Source organism: Salminus brasiliensis, chromosome 11 (genome assembly GCF_030463535.1).
Source record: "Salminus brasiliensis chromosome 11, fSalBra1.hap2, whole genome shotgun sequence".
Lineage (NCBI taxonomy): Eukaryota > Metazoa > Chordata > Actinopteri > Characiformes > Bryconidae > Salminus > Salminus brasiliensis.
The window spans coordinates 19,349,536-19,374,158 of NC_132888.1; the positions used below are offsets into that span (position 1 = coordinate 19,349,536).

At 42.9% G+C, this 24,623-nt stretch overlaps 1 protein-coding gene across 1 annotated transcript in view; it reads left to right on the forward strand.

Annotated features, from left to right (window-relative positions):
* Positions 1-23,546, forward strand: part of kmt2a (lysine (K)-specific methyltransferase 2A) — a 38,403-nt gene extending 14,857 nt beyond the window's left edge. Inside the window, exons 4-35 of the mRNA XM_072692110.1 lie at positions 206-383; positions 479-704; positions 1,620-1,684; positions 1,778-2,266; positions 2,352-2,425; positions 2,547-2,786; positions 3,069-3,215; positions 5,444-5,536; positions 5,626-5,746; positions 5,837-5,950; positions 6,074-6,258; positions 7,132-7,305; positions 7,451-7,561; positions 7,660-7,733; positions 9,837-10,036; positions 10,126-10,226; positions 10,337-10,474; positions 10,636-10,794; positions 10,896-11,013; positions 11,114-11,192; positions 11,282-11,439; positions 11,515-11,661; positions 11,772-16,242; positions 16,328-16,396; positions 16,491-16,573; positions 16,735-16,902; positions 17,495-17,569; positions 17,658-17,832; positions 17,978-18,085; positions 18,180-18,263; positions 18,384-18,513; positions 18,643-23,546. Coding sequence (XP_072548211.1) covers positions 206-383; positions 479-704; positions 1,620-1,684; positions 1,778-2,266; positions 2,352-2,425; positions 2,547-2,786; positions 3,069-3,215; positions 5,444-5,536; positions 5,626-5,746; positions 5,837-5,950; positions 6,074-6,258; positions 7,132-7,305; positions 7,451-7,561; positions 7,660-7,733; positions 9,837-10,036; positions 10,126-10,226; positions 10,337-10,474; positions 10,636-10,794; positions 10,896-11,013; positions 11,114-11,192; positions 11,282-11,439; positions 11,515-11,661; positions 11,772-16,242; positions 16,328-16,396; positions 16,491-16,573; positions 16,735-16,902; positions 17,495-17,569; positions 17,658-17,832; positions 17,978-18,085; positions 18,180-18,263; positions 18,384-18,513; positions 18,643-18,918 — 9,030 coding nt within the window. The 3' untranslated portion in view covers positions 18,919-23,546. The remainder of the gene's footprint in view (positions 1-205; positions 384-478; positions 705-1,619; positions 1,685-1,777; positions 2,267-2,351; positions 2,426-2,546; positions 2,787-3,068; positions 3,216-5,443; positions 5,537-5,625; positions 5,747-5,836; positions 5,951-6,073; positions 6,259-7,131; positions 7,306-7,450; positions 7,562-7,659; positions 7,734-9,836; positions 10,037-10,125; positions 10,227-10,336; positions 10,475-10,635; positions 10,795-10,895; positions 11,014-11,113; positions 11,193-11,281; positions 11,440-11,514; positions 11,662-11,771; positions 16,243-16,327; positions 16,397-16,490; positions 16,574-16,734; positions 16,903-17,494; positions 17,570-17,657; positions 17,833-17,977; positions 18,086-18,179; positions 18,264-18,383; positions 18,514-18,642) is intronic.
* The last annotated feature ends 1,077 nt before the right edge of the window (positions 23,547-24,623 follow it).

Below are 24,623 nucleotides of genomic sequence, written 5' to 3' on the forward strand. Positions count from 1 at the left end.
TTTTGTCTATTGTTTTCTTTCCCTGAAACAGGGAAATAACAGACTCCTAAGGGAGCGCCACAGTAGATGTTTCAAAAAGATGAATTACAGCATGATTTTTTAGCAGTGAAATAACCATGGCCATAACCTGGTTGATGTGTTTATTGGCCTCCACATATTTTAATATTCAACACAAAGATGCATCTGTAAACATTTGTGTGTGCAGGGTCAGGAGAGTGATTCTTCTGAGACTTCAGTCCGTGGTCCACGAATCAAGCATGTGTGCCGTCGTGCTGCAGTAGCATTGGGTCGCAATCGTGCTGTGTTTCCAGATGACATGCCCACCCTTAGTGCCTTGCCATGGGAGGAGAGAGAAAAGATTCTGTCTTCCATGGGGAATGATGGTGAGTTCATTTCAGCGTCATCTTCTTTTAATGACCTTTTTATCACATTCTGCACACTTTTTACTAATTCTCATTCTCTCATTGTGATTTTGTAGACAAATCTTCAGTAGCAGGGTCAGAAGAAGCGGAGCCATCCACCCCTCCCATTAAGCCAGTAACGAGGCACAAGACTGTCCAGGAGGCCCCACCCAGGAAGGGCAGACGCTCACGCCGCTGTGGGCAATGTCCTGGCTGCCAGGTCCCAGAGGACTGTGGTGTTTGCACCAACTGTCTGGATAAGCCCAAGTTTGGGGGACGCAACATTAAAAAGCAATGCTGCAAGTGAGTATGAGCTTGTGTGTTAAAGGTATTAATAGTATATTTGTTTTAGGCCTCTGCAGTAGAATATATAGGACAAAATATTGCCTCGACTGTTTTGCCTGTTTTGTCCCGCTTAGTGGTAATTGCTCTAAAGTCTCCAGCACTCACATCTGGTCTTAATGTCACTAACATGCACCTTTTAAGAACATAGTTGCCACATTGTAAAATAACAAATGAAGAAAGCTATATAAAGACTAACCGTTGCATAAAACGGCTTGAATCTGGAAATGTTCTTAAAACAGTAGTTGAGGACCACGTTGCCAGCCAGCTATTCTACACTGTGCTGCACATACAGGCACTAATTACTACACATTTTTGCATCAGTGTTGTCTGTAACTGTGACCATCAGAAGTTGCCTCTCTAAGCTCTGTGAATGTCATATTTATTTTGGGCTCAACATCAGTAGGCATTTAATAACGTGCACTAAGCTTTGGGTGCACAGATATGGTGGCTTGTCGCATTTTAGGACAGTGTGCCAGTGGCAACGACCATAAATGGTATTTGACGAGATCTTTCTGCCCTTTCATTATTAAGTAACTCCATAAACCCTAGTGTAGTCTGTGGCTAGACATGTGGTTTATCACAAACATAACTTTACGTTTGCAGTTTAAAGGGTTAATTGCTCAAGTTTTGAATTTGGCTATTCTGTTTAGTAATATTCCCACAAAATGAGAGATTGCAGGTGTTCACACACACTACAAAGTGCACACTGTTTGTTGAAGTGCGCTAAACACGTTTAATTAGAGGCAGTAATTGCAGTTGCAGGATCCATGCTGAATAATCAGTTGTCGTTATTGTGGTAATCATTAAGCCTCGCATGGCTTGAGTTCTTTCCAGATGTGCTTAAAACAGATGTATGTCTGCACACTATCGCAGGGTAAGAAAGTGTCAGAACTTGCAGTGGATGCCATCAAAGATGTTTCTACAGAAGCAAGCAAAAGGTCAGTTCTCTACCAGCCTCCCAATAAATTATGGCATTTATTTATGTATTTATTTATTTAGCATGATATTCAATAATATACTTATTGCTTCAGGTAAAAAAGATAAGAAGAAAAACAAGTTGCCTGAAAAAAAGGATTCACATCCCCCCATCAAATCTCAATGTCCTGAGGTGAGCCCCAAACCGGCCCCTCCTCCCTCAAAAGATGACCCTCTTGCAAAGAAAACCGAAACTCCACCCCCGGCACAGGGAGAAGACAAACAAAAGCAACAGCGGCCTCAGTCACCTCCACCACCCAGCTCTTCCCCGGCTGACTCCCCTTCGTTCCCCTGCCCAGAGGATCAAAGGCCACCCTTAGCTTCCCTTAGCTCTGCCTCTAGGAAGGACCGCAAGCAGCCCCAGTCCAGCTCCTCATCCAGTTCGCCACATGCCACTCCATCCTCCCCACCAGCACTGTCCCAGCAACCTGTGCAGCAGCAAAGCCATGCGCCAGCAAAAAAGGACGGACCCGCAAAGTCCTCCTCTAGCGAGCCCAAAAAGAAGCCCCAGCAGCATAGCCAGTCTTCGTCTGTTGCACACTCAGGTAGGAGTCATTAATGACGTACATGCCTCGCCATCTTTTCTTGGGTGTGATTTCACAGCACATGTTCTCTTGCATCGTCTTCCAGTGCCAGAAGCGAAGCAAATAAAAAAGCAGACAGCTCGTTTTGCTCCAGCACAGAAGCCAAAATCAAGGGACAAGGTGAGCTCTTCTTAGTTTGTAGTCCGTTTGGTCATCTGTATAAACGTTTGGGTAAACGATGTATGTACTTTTATGTTCTTGGCCCCGGCTTTTCACCGCCCACCTGATCTGTTGTTTACAGGAGAAACAGATGGCCACCAAACCCGACCGCAATACTTTAAACTTCCTGAGCACTCCCTCGATTGGGGGCACCGCCCAGCAGAAAGCACCCTGCGACGGAGTGCATCGAATCAGAGTGGATTTTAAGGAGAACTATGACATTGAGAAGGTGTGGGAGATGGGTGGCCTCAGCATCCTCACCTCTGTGCCAATCACCCCGCGGGTGGTCTGCTTTCTTTGTGCCAGCAGTGGCAATGTGGAGGTAAACAAGTCTCCCTCGCCATATCGCACTCTGCGGTAGTCTCCTCTAATATGGTAAAATGGTAAAATGTAATATGGTAAAATGCCAGTTCTATTACAGGATGTTAGGATTCTTTGATTACACTTGAATAACTTGACCCATCAGTAGCTGTGAATGTGGCTCTTTTTGGTATGCAAGACTCTAGGTTTAGTTAGAGACGAGGTTTACTGCGTGTCTCCTCTCACCTATCTCTCATGTAGGTGCCGTAGTTGCTGTTCTGCTAACTCTTTGGTTTCTCCACAGTTTGTCTTCTGCCAGGTATGCTGTGAGCCCTTCCATCTCTTTTGCTTGGGAGAGACTGAACGTCCCCACAACGAGGAGTGGGAGAACTGGTGTTGCCGCCGGTGTCGCTTCTGCCATGTCTGTGGCCGCCAGCACCAGAAAACTAAAGTAAGCTGCTTCTTTTTTTTTCCTTCTTCTTCTTTTTTTGTATGATGCATGTATTACAATGATTAATGGTACAGCAAGATAATTACTTTCATTTAATGAAGCTTGGTTAATTGAATTAGATTATTTCTTATTGATTGTTCCTTGTTTCCTCAGTGTGGTCTTATTAGGGTAGAACCTGGTGATTCGGAATTTTGCAGACTTCCAACAACAGCAAGAACTGTTATTTTACTGGAACAGATTAGCAGAATTTTACAGGAATACATTTGACATGTCTAATATGTTTGAATTGGGAAGAAGTACCACTCTTGGCCTCCAAGTTGCCTTTAGTTGTAGACCACTTATTGTACGTGTTCCAGTATGCATATTTTAAACTTCTGTAATGATTTAAAAATAACTTCTGTTTGAATTGCCAGTTTGATGGCCAATTTTAGATTTAGACTTTCTGTACTTTAGATTCAATGCAAGAAGTGGTGACAGTTATTTTCAGGCTCTTTTTCAGTCAGCTGGAACCTCACGCACCAGCCCGAGTGATCAGTCCATACATGGCATTGGTCTGGAATTCCTATTGTCTTCGTAAATGCAGTTTCAAGAGAGATGGTTATGTCCATGAGTAATCACTCATAAAAGCTTGAGATTGGCCTTGAGCATCATAAACCTTTACCTACTTAATCCTAGATGTATCGTTCAGTTATTAACCTTAAGACTTCTAGTATTATTGGAAGTACTGGAACTTATACGCAAGTTGGGTAGAGTAAGGAACCGATGCGTTTGCTCGTATATGCACTTCTAAAGGTTAAAGGTGCCAAATAATGCATTTATTGAGTATTTTAGATCCTTGTTGTGTCCTTGCAGTGCGATGTGCAGTTATCAAGCTAAAGAGATTGTAGCTGGTTAGCATTTACCGCATCATCCACTCGCTTACACAGGTTTGGGCTTTCTCTGGTCTTGCCAGTAAAAAATAAGCCGGCACTTTCCCTTGTAATCTGTGTTTAGCTCCAGTTTGATAGTCAGCTGAGGAAGTACTGCTCTTCATGATCTACAGTGTGGAAAAAGTAGAATGATTCTGATTCTGTCCTGTAACAAATCTAGCCTGAAGTCGCACACCCCTTACACAGTTTGACATGTTGTTAGCTGTGTATTTATTTCTCTGGGAGATGGTGGGCAGTACAGCATAAATATATCACAATACAAGATTGATAAGTATTGATATTTGCTTTTTTTTCTGAGCAAACACTGAAACAGTTGGATCAGACAGTGTTCCAATGTGCCAGTAGTGCCACTTAAGAAAGGTTATAAAAAATGGTCTTGAATGGTCTATTATACATGTCTCATGATGATGATCACCCAACATTTCAACTGAATAATTATTAACTTAACTCTTAAGTTGAATATGAATTGTCTGTCTATTGAATGTAAACACTGACCCTAACCCTAATTTTAACCTTACCCTTCTCCACATCTAAATCCTTACCCTATCCTTAACCTAAACCTTACATTTAACCCTAAACCTAACCCTAAAAGGGTATGGTTATGGTTAGGTAAGGGTTAGGTGTCAGGTTACATTAATCAGACAATTTTTTGCATTTAACTTTGAGTTCAATTACCATTTAAGAGACATTCAGTTGAATGTTAATTGAATATCAGGTGAGCATCTATGAGGCATCTACAATGGACCATCCAAGTAAAGTGGTACCAAAACTACAAGTGCATGGATTTGTATTCAGTATTTGAAATACCACCGGTATCCATAGTATGCTCAGGAAAGCATATCCTAAGGGTAACTGCCAGGGATGTTTGGGCTGCATATACGGATATTACACGGTGGCGCACAGCTCCACAACTAACAATTCTGTCCAAATATTTAACTAATTCATTTTTAGGCCTTGCCAGTCTTAGTCTTTTTACCCCCACACACGCCGCCCCTGCATATCATGATCATCATATCATATTTTTTTTGTGATAATGATCATGTATCTCACATTGCCTGCCCCAGTAGAGGGTTTTGAGGTAGTCTGTGCATGAGAGTTTTCATGTTAATGTTCAGTTTAATTGAGGCAGTTCTATTATAAATACCTAATTTTAAGATTGTTGGTTTTTAAATATTCTCCAGATTCATTGTTATTTGTATCCGAAAAGGAGGCATTGCACCAGCTCTAATGTCGAATTCTATAAATCTGAGAACAAACTTTGATGAAGCTGAGCTTTTGGTTCTGTTTCTCATCATGCAGCAGTTGCTGGAGTGTGACAAGTGCCGAAACAGCTTTCACCCTGAGTGCCTGGGACCCAACCATCCTACTAGACCCACCAAGAAAAGAATCTGGGTATCTAAACACGTTCAGCAGTAACCTTTTATTTTCTTTGCTGCGTTACAACACAGATGTTTTTACTGATCATCTTTCTCCCTCTCCAGATTTGCACCAAGTGTGTTCGCTGTAAGAGTTGTGGGGCCACCAAACCAGGGAAAGCCTGGGATGCGCAGTGGTCACATGACTTCTCCTTATGTCATGACTGTGCCAAACTCTTTGCTAAAGGTTAGTGCTGATCACACCTGCAGATGTTTGCGTGTGTGCGTTTGTGGACAACACGTGGCATGTCCGCTCATACATAATGTATGTTTGTAGGCAACTTCTGCCCTCTGTGTGACAAGTGCTATGATGACGACGATTACGAGAGCAAGATGATGCAGTGTGGGAAGTGTGATCGCTGGGTCCATGCCAAATGTGAAAATCTAACCGGTGAGTGGAGTGTTGGTTTTCTCAGCTGGTCCTGTCGTTTTGAAGGGAGCCTGATGCACCTGATTGTTCTTATGAGCTTGCTTGTAGAGGTACTCAATTCACCCTTATTGTTCTTGTTTCTAGACGAGATGTATGAGCTGTTGTCCAACCTCCCTGAAAGCGTGGCCTACACCTGCATCAACTGCACTGAGTGTCACCCGCCCGAGTGGCGCACTGCCTTGGAGAAAGAGATTCAGAGTTCCGTACGCCAAGTTCTTACTGCACTCCTCAACTCCCGCACTTCCACTCACCTGCTCCGCTACAGACAAGTAAGTACGCTCATCCTGGCACTTTGTTTATCAGGTTGCTGTAGAGAGAGTTCCACATGTAGGCATTTACCCAGTTCAGCAACAACCATGTACGTTATCAGTAACTAACACAAATTCTAAGTGATCTACATTTCTCCCGCTACATTCTTTAACAGCTCGGCCAGATCTGCACCTGTATGGCTCTCATTCACTGCCCTTATTAGGAACACATGAGATGCTAGCTGCCGCTCATCAGTGATAAAATGCGTAGTCACAGTGACATTACATTCAATGGCAGTGCATGTCCACATTTCATGTTACAGATCTCCTACCCATTGACTTCAGCTTAGGTTGGCTGTGGGGATCGCTATTTTTTTCCCCTACTCCTGCCGTCAAGCAACAGTCTACTTACATTTAGGTGATTTTAAGCTTGTTATGCCAACGTGGTCTGCCAGTTCCAAATAGCGCATTTGGCACACTGCCTTTGTCTTGTCAAAGTTTAATACAAAGTGTTTTCACGCAGCAGAGCTCTTGGGCATGTTGCCTTCTTTTTAACGTAGCCAGCATGAACTGAAGAGTGCCGTTGACTGCTGTGAACGAGCGGGAATATCCAAATCCCAAAGTCAAAACCCTGATACCTAGACCAACAAATGAATATCCAAACAGTTTAATATTTGGGTCCAGTCCTACTTGTCACATTAAAATTAATACTTGAAACTACCATGACATAAACTAGCTAATTTCAGGGGATTTGAAGGGGCTTGTGTTCTTTACAGTAGAGCGAAGTGCAGTGTGTTCATTAAAAATAAATTAATTCACAGAATTTTGCAAAGTTGCTGGGCATTATATATAAAAATAATTCTGGCCAACATTAACAGTCCTGTTCTATTACAGGCGGTGATGAAGCCTCCAGAGCTGAACCCAGAGACAGAGGAGAGTCTCCCCTCACGGCGCTCTCCTGAAGGGCCTGACCCCCCTGTCCTTACAGAGGTTTCCCTGCCCGCTGACTCGCCCCTTGACTTGGAGTCTGTGGAGAAGAAGATGGATTCAGGGCACTATAAATCTGTGGTAAGAAATCAGAAATGTGTGTCATGCCACGTTTCTGGCCCTGTGGAAAAGACCAGCGATAGCTTGTTGATCCTCAGAGGAGGGTTCAGATGCAGGTTAAAGCAAGTGAAGAGTGACACTGTGATTTTTATTTCATGGCTTCCAGCTGGAGTTCAGCGATGACATTGTGAAAATCATCCAGACAGCCATCAATTCAGAGGGTGGGCAGCCCGAGAGCAGGAAGGCCAACAGCATGGTCCGGTCTTTCTTTATCCGGGTAAGTATTGATCGAGAGGAGGGCTCAGTGTTGAGGATTGTGCTTCAGGCCTGGAACGCTGCAGTTTGTGATACTAACACTTCTGCGTTTTCTTGCAGCAAATGGAAAGGGTTTTTCCATGGTTCAAGGTGAGGGAGTCCAAATTCTGGGAGACGCACAAAGTCTCTTCCAAGTAAGTTTTTCTTTTTAATGTATTTGTCAACTGTGCTTCTTCCTCATGCATGTTATTGCATTGCTTTTGTTTTTGGGTTTGGTGTATGAAGTGATTTAGTTCCATGTGAAACAGAAAAATGTCTTCTTTAGATTAGAGTGGAAGTGATTATACTGTACTTTGTCGTAACAGTAATGTAAGCATCGGCCACCAGTTTCATTTTCAGTGCCTTGCTGAGGAGGTATAACAGCTTGTCAGTGGGGCATCTGCCTATTCTTTGCTCTCTTTCAGAGCAGAAATATCAGCTTTCCATAGGGAACGCAGTCTTGTGTGGTCTAGTTCCATTGTTTGAGGCCAGCCTGGAGTGTCACATTTCACATGGGTGCTTTGACAAGTCTTGCGGTCACTCTGCGGTTGGTTTTGTTGGTAGACTTAATTTGTTAACATGCAGTATTCAGGAGTGCACAAAGCCTTGTTGCCTTTTTTGGATCTTACAACTTTAAAGCTTTCTTTAACAAAAACAATCAGTAGATTCAATGTTTCTCCTTGTTCAATTGCTGTTGTTAGCATGGAAGTGCACCACCAGCATAGAGAGAGACGTTTTCTGTCACATGCTCACACATTCACTGCTGTTTTTGTACCACGGATCACTTTATAAGGCTCACATTAGGCTTATAGGTTGTGAGAACTGTGAAAAATAGCTAGATTCATTTCATCACTGTCACACACAAACCTTATCTCCATTTTTGACATAATGAGAATCTGCCAGTTGGTACATTGTCTCAGAATTGCATGATGAGCAGACTAATATGAATGCTCAATTAAGACTGGGTGGTATCCACTTTTTTTTTTGGGGGGGGGGGGGGGGGGGTGAAACTTTACATGCCTTCCATATAATCTCATCCTGTGTTATTTTAAAACTGGAAAATGATCAAATACAGAGTTCAGTTTTGTTGACAGATTGATAAACTAAGTGAACAAGTGCAATTTAAAAGCAATCAATAATTTAAACAAGTGTTAAACCGTTAGTCTGACAAACTGTAAGTGTTAAACCGCTCTGAATCAAGAGAAGCTGATTAGCCTTACCTCAGTTTGCAGGACAACAGTCTGCTCACCACAGAACAAATACAAGTCCGGCTGACTTGCAAGTGTTCATGATTGAAAACCTGTGTCTGGGAGAGCAAAGTCAAGTGACTGGTGTTGAGAGTAACAGAAAGTCGAAGTGAGACAGATTCTAGATAGGGATGCATCGATCCATCTTTTTCTGGTCCGATACAGATACATGAACTTTGTGAATCGGCCGATACCTGATGCAGATCCTATACCATTGTTGCATTAATAAACCATGTCCCTGACCATCTGGGAGAGACTTAAGGCTAGTTGGGTTCTCCTTGGATTACTCGCTGATGGTTGAAAAGATAAGATGACCTAGATGACGAGATCAAGTCGAGGGCAGATGCTGGTTAGATATACTGTCTGGTTCCATGAATGGATCAGCCTCTGTCAGACTAATTATCTGATACCCGATCCAGCAAATTTTGTTAGGATCAGATATCGGTCCCAATACTAGTATTGGATCGGTGTATCCCTAATTCTAGCTAGCAGGCTATACCCCACAGAGCATGTTTCAGCTAACTGCGGCTTAAATCGCATAGGTTTACTCCGCACGTCTCTAATTAGCAGCTGTGGTGGGCTTTTTTTTTTTTTTTTTTTTTTTCCCCACCTGTTTTCAGAGCATTACATCATCAATCAATGAGCTCCCACAGCGCCCCCACCCTGTGGCTCTCTTAAATGCACATGAAGGAATGAGCTTATTTGGCCATGTACTAGATACTAGACACATTACAGAAATGTGACTTCAGACACGTTGCGGTTTTGAAGTTCCACCATCATTTTGACATACTGTCAAATTTTTTTAGACACTGCACTGTGCAGTTTTACCAGTATACCGCTTGGAATAAACCGCTATGCTTGGAATAAAATCTTTTTATATTGACTTCCATCGAAAGTTACAAAGGCTTTTTTTCCTGAGGTCATTTAGGAGCTATACGGTGTTTGGGTGACCGTAGTAATAAACATTTCGAATGAATGCGAAGTAACCTTCTTTTTCTTCTTCTCCTGCAGTAGTGGGCTACTTCCTAACGCTGTACTGCCCCCTTCTTTGGATCACAACTATGCTCAGTGGCAGGAGAGAGAAGAAATAGCACGTGCTGAGCAGCCTCTGCTTATGAAGATCATTCCTGCTCCTTGCCCTAAAGCCCCTGGAGAACCTGACTCCCCAGTTGCCCCCACACCGTCACCTCCAGCTCCACAGTTTATACAGGGTGAGGAGATAAGACCAGCCAAATCATGCTTATCGCCTGGAAAAATTAAATATGTCACTTCACTTTTCTTCTCAATTCCAATTTATTAGACCTCATTCAGGAGGACTGCCCTGACATCCCCCCTCCTCCTGGTGTTAGTGACAACAGACAGTGTGTGCTTTGTCTAAACTATGGAGACGAGAAGACCAATGTAAGTGAACACATTTCACAACGCAGTAGCTTAACAGATTGTAGCTTTTTTAATTTTATGCAGGTGAACTGTGAGTAAAACCATATCTTTTCCTTTTCCTTTTTTCACAGGAGTGTGGAAGATTGCTTTACATTGGCCAGAATGAGTGGGTCCATGTGAACTGTGCGTTGTGGTCGGCAGAGGTATTTGAGGATGATGATGGCTCGCTCAAAAATGTCCATATGGCAGTGAGCAAAGGCAGACAGCTGGTAAGGTCCTGTTAGTTATATGCTTGGTGCATTGTTTGTTCAGGCTGTGTACAAGTAGTTGAACTTCTCGTTGTGGCCTAATATCATTTATTCAGGAATGTAGAATGCTTTTCATTTGTTTGTTTGTTTTTTTTTTTTTTTTTTTTTTTTTTTACTTCTAGCGATGTGAGAATTGTCAAAGGCCTGGAGCCACTGTCGGCTGCTGCCTTACCTCCTGCTCAAGCAACTACCACTTCATGTGTGCACGTCAGCGCAACTGTGTCTTTTTGGAGGACAAGAAGGTGTACTGCCAGCGCCACAGAGACCTTATCAAGGGCGAGGTAGGGAACTGTTCTTCCTGGCTGTTTTAAAAGGCTTCATCTTTTTGTGGGTCACTTCTGCTGATAAGATGCCCATCAGTTACATTGCACTTGTTGTTTAGGTGGTGTCAGACACAGGCTTTGAAGTAACCCGGAGAATTTTGGTGGACTTTGAGGGGATCAGTTTGAGAAGGAAGTTTCTCAATGGTCTTGAGCCAGATAATGTCCACATGATGATAGGTCAGAATGGAATTATCTGTGTGAATTATTATATTATTAGTTTTGTGTGGAGTAACTCATAATGTGATAACAAACTTTATCTTCTTTATTTTTAATGCAGGTTCCATGACTATTGATTGTCTTGGTATGCTAACAGAGCTCTCAGATTGTGAGAGAAAGCTTTTTCCTGTTGGATACCAGTAAGTAGCACATTATGTGAAACTGTAGTGTTCATGTTTAGTGTTACTTGCTTTTAAATGCTTAATTTCATATTTTGCTCTATTTTAAGATGTTCAAGGGTCTACTGGAGTACCCTGGATGCCCGCAAACGCTGCGTCTATACATGTAGAATTCTGGCGTGCCGCCCTCTAGTGGCTGACTCCATCAGCAGCACAGTCCCACCAGAGGATAACCATACTATTGCCCACAGCCCACCGCCTGTTTTGGGTAAGATTTGAAAGATTTGTAAGTTATAAGTTATTGTAAGTTCCAGAAGTATTAACTGTCACCTTCTTTCTGCAGAAATGAACTCCTCACCCTTAGCAGACTATGTTTCCATTGACCCTAACGCCATGGCCATTACACCAAAGCGAAGGGTTTACTTTAGAAACCGACACCCCAGTTATCCACCCTGTCATCGTTCACCTTCCAGACCTCTTCCCTCTCCAGGTATGTCAAACATATGCTCTTATTCTGGCTGTGTATTATCAATTTCAGTAATTTCAGTGTGTAATATATATCCATATATTTTTTTAACACTGTTATTTCTTTCTTATTAGGGGGTGTCCCCAGTTCAGCCCACGAGATTGTAACTGTTGGTGACCCTCTGCTGAGCACCAGTTTGCCAAGTATTGGGTCTCGTCGCCATAGCACCTCCTCCCTCTCCCCTCAGCAGCCCAAACATAGAAACCCCTCCTCTCCGCAGGGAAGTAGTGTATTCAGCCAGACAGGCTCTCCTTCATCTGCTTCATCTCTGACTTTGGCCTCCCAGGACCATGGAGTCAGAGACACTTCGAAGGGAAAACTACAGAGCAGTGAAAGATCTCAGTGTCGGGAGACAAGTACTGTGAATATAGGAACTCAAGGTAGACCCAATTATGGTTTCACTGAGCGATTGGATGGTGGTAGAGATGTTGCTAGAAAACAACCTGAAGTAGACAGCTTAAAATCAGCTCCCCCTGTGATAATGACTGGAGTGAGCCAAGTGTCGCCTCCTCTTGGAACTGCAGTTTTGACGGGGCATCAGAGGGGCAGCAGCAGCTTGCGGACAGAAAAGGGCAAACAGGCTGCGAAAGACTCTGACCTACCAGCCGGAGTCACTCTCTTGCCCTGTCATCCACTTTCCAGTCTTTTAAAAGATAAAGCCATTCCAGTGAAAGATGGAAGCCTGACTATACAGGAATCTAAAGATATTGGAAAGACTAGCTCTTCCCTGCCACTGTACCAAAAAGGTGGAGGTAGGAAGTCTCATGACTGTGTCTCAGGACCATCCCCTGCTGCAGCTATCAAGCCTCAGTGGTCATCAGGAGCAAAGACGGGAGAAGAGGATATAAAACGAGGATCCCAGGCAAGCCCTTCTGTAACGGCTAGTCACGGAACCTCTAGCACCAAAGAGAAGCACTCCAAAGTTAAATTAACAGTAGGCAGGGATATTTCGAAAGACCGGAAAGAGATGCCACAAAACAGTAAGGCACAAATTCTCAACAGCAACTCAAAAGGCAGCAATAGCAAAACACATGGGCAAGCTCCATCTTCGCAAAACAATATAAATAAATCAGAGAGTCAGGGAGGTGAAAGGCTATTAAAGTCTGGGGAGAGATTTAGTACTGAGAAAAAGCACAGTTCTGCAGCGGAAGCAGTTCAGCCAAAGGCGGGTTCAGAGCGAAGTTTGAGAGCTCCACAAGTTCATCCTAAATTAAGCAAAGAAGCTGCACCTGTGGAGAAGAAGCGCACAGAGAGACTATCCTTGATATCTCAAAAAATGGATCCTAATGGGACCAAAGCTCCCAGCACGTGCTCTGATACAAACACATCCACTTCCATCTCGCCTGTCAGCCATGCTCCACAGAAGAGGGCTTCCCGTGCAGTGCTGTTTTCTCCATCTGCAAGCTCCGAAAGCTCAGAGTCTGACAGTCACACTCACCCAGAGGACTGTGAAGAGCACCTCATGGGTCACCACTCCGCTGAGGATGATGGCGACGGGGAGGATCATCATTTAGAAGACGAAAGCTCAGTAGATAAGCACCATGGGGAGGATAGTGATGGTTCAGCAGGCTCCGCAAAAAGGAGATACCCAAGGCGAAGTGCTCGTGCCCGCTCAAACATGTTCTTCGGACTCACTCCGTTCTATGGTGTCCGTTCCTACGGCGAGGAAGATCTTCAGTTCTGTGGTAGTGGGGAAATTTTGAGGAAGCGCTCAGGCAGCAGTAAGCGTTCAGCTGAGGGACAAGTAGATGGGGCTGACGATATGAGCACGTCTTCGTCCGCAGACAGTGGAGAGGATGAGGAAGCAGGATTTGGTTCAAATAAGGATTCGTACTATTACAATTTCACACGAACTGTCATAAACCCCAGCTCTAGTCTTCCTACTATTGAAGGTATTGACCAGTGCTTGGGAAGAGGGTCACAGATTCACAGATTCTTAAGGGATGGAGCGAAGGAAAATGATGCTGAAAGTGATGAAATAACAGCAACGAGCAAGAATTTTGAATGCCAACAAATTGGCCAACTAGATGGAGTGGACGATGGTTCAGAAAGTGACGCCAGTGTAAGCACTAGTAGCACAACTACTGCTACAACTTCCTCTACACTCAAAAGCTCAACCAAGAAGAGAGGGCGAGGTGACAGTAGGGCTGAGAAATCAAACATTGACTCAGGGAAAGAAAGTGAAAATACTACTGGTGGAGGAGGTAGCCACAGTCGCAAAAATCAGAAGGATAACTGCCTGCCATTAGGAAGTGTGAAATCGCAGGGACAGGATCCTCTTGAAACCCAGCTGTCTCTCAGCACTGACCTCCTAAAGTCTGACTCCGACAATAACAACAGTGATGACTGTGGTAATATTCTGCCCTCTGATATTATGGAGTTTGTGCTTAATACCCCTTCAATGCAGACCTTAGGACAACAGTCCGAGGCTCCCTCAACTGAACCATTTTCCCTAGATGAGGGTTATGGAGTTGATGTAAATCGAAGGAAAGATATACTCTTTGAAGACTTCTCTCAGCCACTGGCCAGCACAGAATCTGAGGGTGGAGTTAACACTTCAATGACAGTAGAGGAACCCTATGTCCTCCCCTTGGAGTTGCCGTCTGACCTCTCTGTGCTTACCACTCGTAGTCCATCTGTAAATAATCAGAATCATGGCTCACTCATCTCAGAGGGTTCGGAGCGCAGTATATTGACCCTAGCTGCAGAAGAATCGGGAGTTGATAAGGGTGGGGAGAAGCAGGGAGCAAGTGGTACTGTAACCAGTGAAAGCCCACGTGATGGTGGTGGAGATTCACAGGTAACAGAAGGTCACATGACTCCTGAACATTTTATTCCTACCCGCATCGATGGAGACCACATCTCAAGTCCTGGAATGGCCCAAGTGACCGAGGCAGGGAGTCAGGATCTGGCCAGGACATCTGGTACTCCAGGCCTACCGAGTTCGCCTACTTTGGCACTGCAGGGTCAGAAGTTTATTCCTGCCGCCACAGTCAGTACGGGTCCCTCTCAGATTGCAAGCTCTGCTGTTCAGTCCCCCCCTTCTCATCTGAAACCTGGCCCGGAGAAGCTAATAGTTCTTAATCAGCATCTGCAGCCCCTCTATGTGTTGCAAACTCTCCCCAATGGTGTAACTCAGAAGATCCAGATCGCTCCATCTGTCAGTGCAACGGGTGTCATGAACACCAGTGCTCCTGTATTAACAGGCCTCAATGCTGGGATTTCCACCTCTCAGTCTATTTTTCCTGGTGGAAAAGGTTTGGTTCCTGTGCCTCATCATCCACAACTTCATGCTTTCACGAACACCACTCCGGCAAGTTTCCAGCCTGTTATTCCTAGCACCACATCTGGCCTCTTGATTGGAGTTTCTTCTCATGATCCCCAGATTATTGCATCTGAAGCTGGGCATAGACATGATCTGGCCCCCAGTGTTGCTATGGTGTCCAGTGCATCATCCATTTCCCCAACCCCTGCTGTGCTCTCCACTGGCAATGGCAAAAAGCGCCCCATTTCTCGCCTCCAGCCTCGGAAAAGCAAGAAGTTAGCTCGGTCCCGGAGTCAGCCCACACTGGCTCCATCAGAGGTTGGGCCTAACATGACCCTCATTAACCTGTCTTCTCCACAGATCACTACTGGAATCCCTACTCAATCAGGGCTGGTTGAACTCGGCACCATAACCGCTGCAACGGCCACATCTCACCGCAAAATGCCCAACATTATAAAACGGTCAAAATCTGGGGTAATGTACTTTGAGCCTGCTCTTCTTCCACAACCAGTGCCCATCTCAACTAGTGCTCAGCCTGGTATCATTGGGCATGATTCCTCAACTCACATATTACCATGCACTGTGTCTGGACTGAACCCTAATCAGTCTGTTCTGAATGTGGTGTCAATGCCTCCTACAGCGACTGGTAACCTATTGGGAGCCAATTCAGTATCTTTAAGTACTCCGGGCCTCATCAGCTCTACTGAGATCACAGGGCCCATAAGCAACCTTCTCTTCAAAGCCAGCCCTCATAACCTGGGCCTTTCAGAGCAGCAAATGGTTCTACATTCAGGAACACCCGTGATGTCGCAAATTGCCAATCCTGCCCAGACTTCCATCGCAAGTAGCATCTGTGTTCTTCCACCAAATCAAACCATCAGCATGTCTGTGAGCCAGCAGGTCGACAAAGACGGCAACCTTCATCTTCAGAACCCGGTGAGCAGAGTTGTGGAAGAGAAAACTGTTGATCCCGGCACAAACACATCTGGCCAAGTGGCTCTTGCACCCAGCCCCATTACACAAGACACAAATAAGAGTCATGTGCTTGGTGTCCTCACCCAAAGCTCAAGGACTACACCTATCTCACGACCCTCGAACCAGCAACAAGCCATGAAGTCGCCCACAGTCACAGCTTCTACAGGCAATGCGAAGGGGAGGCAAAAAGCAAAAAGGAGTCTACCCAGTATAGACAAGAATGGTGGAAAGAAGCACAAGGGTCTGCAGTCTGAGACGGAATCAAAGGCTGTCCCTGGCTCTGCAAATCAGTCCTCTTTAGCAGGGTAAGCCCGAAGTATTTTGAAGACGTACAGTATTTTGCCTTACATGACTTGCCAGACTAAGTTGTTGTATTTTGCTCATCTAAAGGTCTAGAGAGCAGGTGATGCCTGAGCCAATGGATACAGGAAAGCCTAATGAAAAAAGTTCAAGGAAAAGGTACGACAGCTCATAGAGTTGTAGTTGATCCAATTGTTTAATCATGTATGGATTACTGATAATCTAGACTAACTATAATGTGTCTTGCCCACAGTGACTCTGCTGCCGCATCAGATGATTCCCCTGCTCTTAGACAGAAGGCTATTGAACCCTATGATGAAAAACCCAAGACTGCAGGTCGGTGTAGCTGTCAGTGTATTGAGAGCAGACCTATCTAAGCCAAAGTGCCTATTTTCTTTTAAAAGCTAAAAAAACAAAAAACATTTGTTAAAGTAGAGTCATTAAAGTATGTTTCTGATTTGATGTAGGACTGATTTACCTGCACATTATTCTTTCAGGCCTGTCTGACCAGAGTAGTGGGACAGGATCCAATGCTTTGCTGGTGACCACTCCAGATCAGAAGGATGGTGGGCAAAACACCTCATCCGACCACAAGCCCAAAAAAGGACTTCTATTTGAAATCTGCAGTGACGATGGATTTAAGATCTGCTGTGAAAGCATTGAGGGTAGGATTTTGGGGAGCATTAAGTAAAGTATAGGGAGTACATTATGAGATATGAAACATAGGTGCCATTATCATAATCACTATTATTCCATAATGAACCTTTTTGCAAAAGTTGTTGGTATGACACTAAAGCTATGTTTCTCAAATCAGATCTGTTGAATTGACTCTCCGTCTGTTATATGCAAGTGATCAGATCGGATTGGCGTGTCTGGACATTTAAAAAAAAAAACAAATTTGGATACAATCTAGATATGGCTAAATCGTTTTTGGACTGGCATATATGTCACCTAAATATGAAGAATATTAGATAAGCAAGTCCTGGTGACCCACTGTCCTGTAAAGATTTAGGCATCCAATTTGTGAAGAACTGATGAGCTGTGATAGTGTACTGTGCCAAAAGATAATTGAAACATTGCTGAGCAGTGCATCCCTAAGTAAGTGTCCCCAGATAAGACCAATGACTCTAGAGGTGATCTCTCAAAGCTATTGTTTGTAAAGTTTTGAGGATCAGTGCATAAAGATATGATTACTTGTCTAATGTGAATTGAGATTCTTATTATTAACTTCTGATTTATTCTTGCATTTGCTTTCAGAGGCCTGGAAATCTCTGACAGATAAGGTCCAAGAGGCACGCTCAAATGCTAAACTCAAAGAGCTGTCTTTTGATGGTAAGGACACCGCATGACCGTACCAAAGCCATCTGTCTATTTTACATATTTGCCATGCATAGGACAAAACATGTCCTTGTTCTTTCAGGAGTGAATGGGTTAAGGATGCTGGGTGTCGTCCATGATGCTGTGGTTTTTCTGCTGGAGCAACTATATGGTGCCAGGTACTGCCGAAACTACAGGTTCCGTTTCCACAAACCAGAGGAGGTGGATGAGCCTCCAATCAACCCTCATGGATCTGCTCGTGCTGAACTCCACCACAGGTATGTAGTGCTAGCTTCGCAGTCTGTCTTTTATGCATCACATCTGTAGACCTTTGTTCAGACTTTGCTCAGAAGATTTAATGCTTTAATGATTTATTGTTTGTGCAGTTTTTCATTTTTTATATGATTTCATGTCTTCCTGAAGGAGGTCAGTCTTGGACATGTTCAACTTCTTGGCGTCCAAACATCGGCAAGCTCCTGAATACAACCATCAGGAGGAGGATGAAGAAGAGATACAGCTCAAATCTGCACGGTGTGTCATTGTGCTCACTTTGCTTTGACTTTTTAGTTTAGTTTTGTTTTTAATGTTCTGCAGTGCCAGATGTGTCTTTTTTTTCCTTTTACAGACGGGCAACCAATATGGATTTGCCTCTGGCTGCGAGGTTGAAGAACTTGAGAAAATCATCCAGAGAGTCTGTAGGCGTCTTCAGGTACAATACTTCACTATTGCTTTTTATGTTCTGTCTGACTCTGTCAATCAAAGAGGAGTGTCCAAGGCAGTTGTTTGCTGTATGTTGATGCGAATTGTCCCGATATATTGTTGCTCACAGGTCAGCCATACATGGCCGAGGTCTGTTCTGTAAAAGGAACATTGATGCTGGCGAGATGGTGATTGAGTATTCCGGTAATGTCATTCGGTCTGTCCTCACTGACAAACGGGAGAAATACTATGATGGCAAGGTAAAGGAACAACTACTCAAACACTGCTACCCATTTAACATTTCCCATGCTGTATTTTATTAGTACTAAACATACTGTAAATGTTGAAAAAAATTAAATTTCTTAATGGTAACTCCTTTTACTTAACAGGGCATTGGCTGCTACATGTTTCGTATCGATGACTATGAGGTGGTTGACGCCACCATGCATGGCAACGCAGCGCGGTTTATAAACCACTCCTGCGAGCCTAACTGCTACTCCCGCGTGGTCAATATTGACGGTCAGAAGCGCATCGTCATCTTTGCTATGCGGAGAATCTACAGGGGCGAGGAACTCACATATGATTACAAGTTCCCCATTGAGGAACCAGGCAATAAGCTGCCTTGCAACTGTGGGGCCAAAAAGTGTCGCAAGTTCCTCAATTAACACCTCTCTGATTCTTATTTTTGCCTGAACCCTCTCCTCCCAAATGAATCTATCTTTGGTCTAATGTTGACAGTATGTTTATTTTGAATAATATGGTTATTTATTGAAACAGGCTCAGGTTTTCAGAGGGATAATGGCACTGTGCCTCTTAAGTTGATTCAGGAAAGGTGTCAAGAGCAAAGTCGCAAAGTCACAATAAAGAAAAGGTCTGCCTTTAGTGAATTAACCCCCCAACTCCCCGCCCCGCCCTTACCCCTCCTCTCCCAAAAGTCTCCCTAGTCAAAAAGAGATAAGTGCCCCTGCTTGCTTTCAGATTTTTACCTTGTTTCATCTTCCCTTTGATTAATATGAAGAATTGCTCATTTCTAATGTTGAGTTTTTGCCTGCCCATGCTTATGGAATGTGAGAAAAACTACCGTATGATGGAATTGCCACATTGTTTCATTTGACACCAAAGTGCAATTTTTCTAAGGGAACTTCTGATAGATGAATTGCAAGTGATCCATAATTCTCCTTTTCTTAGCCTGACCTGCACAGTCTCATCTCCCTTTCTGAATGTACATTGAAGCCTTGTCCCTCTAGTTATGTGAGGGATGTCTTTATGTATTTTAGACACTGTAAATATTTCTTGCGAGCCCCTTGACTGATGGAGAGGGAACACTAGAGGGAGCAGTGGTCCTAGCCTGGACTCTTTGAAAGAGATCTTTAGACTTTGGTTTGGTCAGTAATGAGAAGAACGATGAGTTTATCTAAACTGTGTTAAGAAGTAATAATAAGCCCTGGGGCAGTGATCATTGGGGGCTGGCTAGGTTGAGATCCTGGTGGACTGACAGCCAAGGGACTAGAGAAATTCACGGGGCGGGTGGGATTGCTTCATTTTTTTTTTTTATCCATTTTTATAGCAGCTTAGACTGACGGTAGTGAAATGTGTTGTATCAAGGAAACTTAGTATATGCATGCTCTAAGTCCTGTTGAGAGCTGGTAGGATTTACAAAACTCAAGGGCATCCAGATGCTTTTATGGAGTTATTCTGTCTCATTGTTAGGGATGAGTCATTTTACAGTTTTTTGCTCTTTTTCCTGTCTCCTTTTTGTTGTAGACAGGTAAATGTCATTATTTCTTTTGATATGTAAATAATATGTATATTTTTCTATACAAAAAAGAAATCTGAAAAGCACTCACTAGTGAATAGCACTTAATGATGGTATTTATATTTTTAATAAAACATTGTATTTATTTTACCAATTTTGTAGGAGATAGTGGTTTACAACACTAATGCTTGGTCTTCATTTTTATAGCGTTGCCTTTTCATTTGAATTTTTTCCCTCTATTTCTAGACCTCTTTTCTTCCTTTCTTCCTCATTCTCTTGCTTTTTTTTTCTATTCCAAAGACTGAAGCAGTAGCTGTTCCCATAGAGTGCAGTCCACCAGTAGCTCTCATTGCCATTCCAAGTCAGCCATGGACATTTCAGATGACCGTGTACGGACGGAGTAAGCGCTCATCTGTTAAAATGGCATGTCTCCCCCATTGCCAGCCTTAATATCACATATGATATTACACCCCCCACACCCCCCGAAAAAGCCCCTCTTCAGTATTTCTCAAGTAAAGTGCAACTGTCGCAAGGGGAGAGGGGAAAAATGAAGCTAAAATAAAAAAAGATGCCTGAAATAATTTTACATTTAAGCAACTGGAAAGTCCCAAAGTTTACTCCATCTATTTTATTATTGTAAAAATATTTTCATAGATATCAGTTTAAACCCAAGGAATTTGCCACGGAGGCTAGCCCTTGAAAACTTTCTTGTAAAAAAAAAAAGAAAAAAAAGAAAAAAGAAAAAGCACTATATCCGGAGGAATGGAGGAAGGCCCTCATTCTCCCTATCTTGTGCACTGAACATCAGTCTTCTTCCCAGCTTGACACATGTTGCCTTGGCACTGCATGGAGGTTCCAGCTAGCCATTCTCAAAGCACATGATGTGCTCATTTGTACCATTTCCTTTCAGCAGTTTTAGTCCTCCCGGTTCTCCCTGTTTGGGCAAAATTGAAACTCTGTTCCTAGTTGAAGATGTAGGGCAACGCTTCACAATAGATAGGTAGGCCTACATGTATGGCTATGAGTATATGGACTTCCCTTGGATGGCTGTCCTGTAGTTCTTTATAAACAGGTGTGGTGCCTTCTTTTTTAATTGCTTATTTATTTACGTTTGTTTCGGCCGTTTTTATTCACGGATCAACTCCGTTATTCGTCGTCACTGAAGCAGACGATAAGACACATGCTTTGGGAGCATAGCCAGTTCTGTGGCCTTTTTAAGGATGGAGTTATAGCTGCTCTGCAACAATATCGTAAGAGTTTTAATGCACGTTCTTACTTCGGAAAGGTCTTAACAGTGGTTAAACATTCGAGAGTGTCGCGTTTGATTTGGCTCAGTCTCTTAACGGAACAGTTTTGTCAATCGTACAAAAGGGATATTGTGAGCATATCGCTGTTGTGGAAAGGCTTGGGATGTATAAATATACCTCCAGACAAAGCTTACTCAATTTGCTGCTTTGTGCACCTCTGGCTCTTGTTTTTTTTTTTTTTTTTTTTTTGTCAGAACGAGCCACTAAAAGGCCAGTTTCTGTGTGTAGCATTGTCTTATTGCCTCATAATGTTAACTCTAATATTGTTTTTTTTTTAAAGGCAGTTGCAGACTCACCCAAGCCCTAACCCTTACCAGTCTCAGCATGCCACCTGTGACAAAGGCACTGACGATACAAAGAGAAATCTTTGTTTTCGCTTTACGTCGTTACCAACTGGCTACTTTTTTTTGTTTGTTTTTTTACTTTTCTGTTCGGATATCGTTTTGTACGTAAAATGGCTTTTGACGGAATTGCCGCAGCTTCTTGCTGGGGGCTCCTCGCCGTGCTCCTTGCAGTGTGGGTCTTGCCATCGATTCAGGGATAGAGTTCCTCTCAGTCCGGCTCTCTGGGTTGCGGCACAGGGTCGGGCTGAACTCTGCAGCTAGGCCTTCGTTGAATGTATTTTTTGATTTGTTTGGATCATATATTGTCGGGGTTTTTTTTTTCGGAACGTTCCAACGTGAAAAGGCTGGGACGTAACAGGACAGCTTTACGTTTAACTTCAGCGGGCGAGGATTGTACAGCAGTGGCAATCTTTGTGCATCTATCAGTCTGACAAAATACGATTTTTAGTAATCGAATTACTAAACCTAAGGGCTGCGGTCAAGACTTCTCCTCCACACGTTCACGTCGACGCAACTTCAGATGCTCCTCCAACTGGTGAATTGTAGTGTTCGGTCAGTGTTTCAGAAGCAGACGGGTTTCCGTTGTTTCCCGGACTTTACTCTTCCACACGCCACACCAGTGGTACCACACCTTCTCCTGTTTATACGCTCAGTATATATATAAATATAAATATATATGTACACTTCTTACATACATGATGAATATATACATACCTAAACATATGTATGAATAGTAACTTGTACTTCAATATCTACAATATCTACACAATATACGGAATGGACAGACAAAAAAACTTAGTTACAGTAGCAAACAGCAGTTTCATAATGGTTAATAGCAATGTTCAATGTAATCTATAATGGTTTTGTGTTACAGATACAGTTTAGAGTAATGTGCAACATTTTGAATATTGACATTATGTACCAGTTTTCCTGTGCCTGTGTATGCTCTTTTCTGTGGGGAGCATTGCAGTTATGATTTTATTGTTTTTGGGACTTTAATTTGTTTTTGTTTTGTTTTTTTTGTTGTTTTTTAAAGGGTGGGTTGGACAGACGGGAGGGGACGGATGATATTTATATAATGAAACAAGTCATTGTAAAATGTGGTTGTAAACTTTGAGGTTAGCCATTTGTTTGTTTCAATGCTGTAGTTTTTGGTTTGTTTTTTTATTATTTTACTCTTTGTACATTTTTAACAGATGTTTGTGGATGTCAGGAGAACGGAAATTGACCGTTACTTTTCCCCCAACTGTGTCCCCCCCCCCCCCCGATACCGCCTCTTTCTCCTATCTGAACTTATGTTGGATTTAAATGTGATGTTCTGTAATGAGTAACAATAATGGTAAACATTTTATTTATTTATTTTGTGAAACATCTATCTGTGTATGCAGGTAAAAGGGTCATGTAAGCTCCCCCCACCCCACAGAAAGGTGGAGGTGTGCCTCTGTCAATAACTGTACGGTAGGACCCTCTGTACCAGACTGTATTATCAGTAGTAGAGATGGGCTGTGCTCCATGCGGTCAGATCTTGAGCTGCAGGGCGAGAAGGTGAACTGTGCTCTTTTTCTGAAGCCGTACGTTTCCCCTTTTTGTCTTATGACCGCTTACTTCTTTAGCTCTCAAAGTGACCCACGTTTGTTAATGCTGACTAGATTTTTACTTTGCTATTCCGATTGCCCAATCAGTGTTCTTCTCCCATATCATAGAAATGAAGGAAAGACCATTCAGTGACTATAGTAAACCACAAACTACTTAAGGATGAATGTATAATGAGGAAAAAAAATTGTACATACCTGTAAAAAGGAAAATTTCTAATCATGTTTATTTTCTATGCACTTTTTTATTTAAGTGATAGTTTAAATAATAAACATGTCTCGTTTACTCAACAAGGCTTCCCGTCATCCTTTACTGTTTTACTTTACTTCATTCTGTTTGTTTGGTGACTTCATACATACTTGGCTGTCCAAGCCGTCCTCCAAAATCCTCTGCTGTGTGAGTAAATATTTAGTCGTGCTGAAAGCTTCAAGACTTTCTTCTGAACAAAAACCATCATGCCAATCAAAGGACCACAAAAACCATCATGCCCATCAAAGGACCACTTTTTCCAGCATCTGAATGGTGTCAAATTGTTTTTCCAGTGCTTTTAGGACCTTCAACCAAACAAGAAGCCCCTGTTGCCTTCGCTGGAGGCCTAAACTATGTTCTTTAAAAGGCGAAGGCCTCATAAAAAAAAAAAGAAAAGAAAATACAGCAGAAAGGCAGTAGCACAGTCCGGGTAAGTGGACCCATATGTGGACACGACTCTGAAGCCCTCTTCCATCTTCCTGTTAGCTGACCCCTGCAGATTACACTGCTTTTCTATAACTGGTGATTACATTAAATTAGGGGAGAGTTTACTATGCAGGATTACTGTAATTGCAACACTTTAAAGGGCTCATTGGAATTGTCTCCACTTAACCAAAACAAGAGACTTATGCCATTCAGTTGATTGTTTTGGGACCGAAACCTCTCAGGGTATTGAGCTGACTGATCATGAAACGCATTCTTAGCATATTAAAATGATATTTAACTGCCATGAAATGGATGTAAGTCTACTAATAAACTTCAAATTCAGATGTCCAACAATGCAGGCCACTAAGCGACCATACTGGACAAGTTTATCATATTTGAAAACAGTGTTGATTTTTTTTAATTTTTTTTTTGTTTTAGCACCATCACTCACAAATCTGCTACATTTTAGGTACAAAATCTGCTACAAGGTCTTTTTCAGTCAAACAGGGGTTTTGATTGGCCTATCTAGCAATCCTATGGGCAGTTCTTTTGGAAAGTTGTCTTGGTCTTCCAGACCTCAACTTGAACTCCATTGTTAAGAAACAGCCATTCCTTAATTCCATTACAAACGGAGTAAATGACTGCCTGGCCTTCTTTTGCTTTGTGAGCATTGATTATTTGAATGGTTAGTGCGC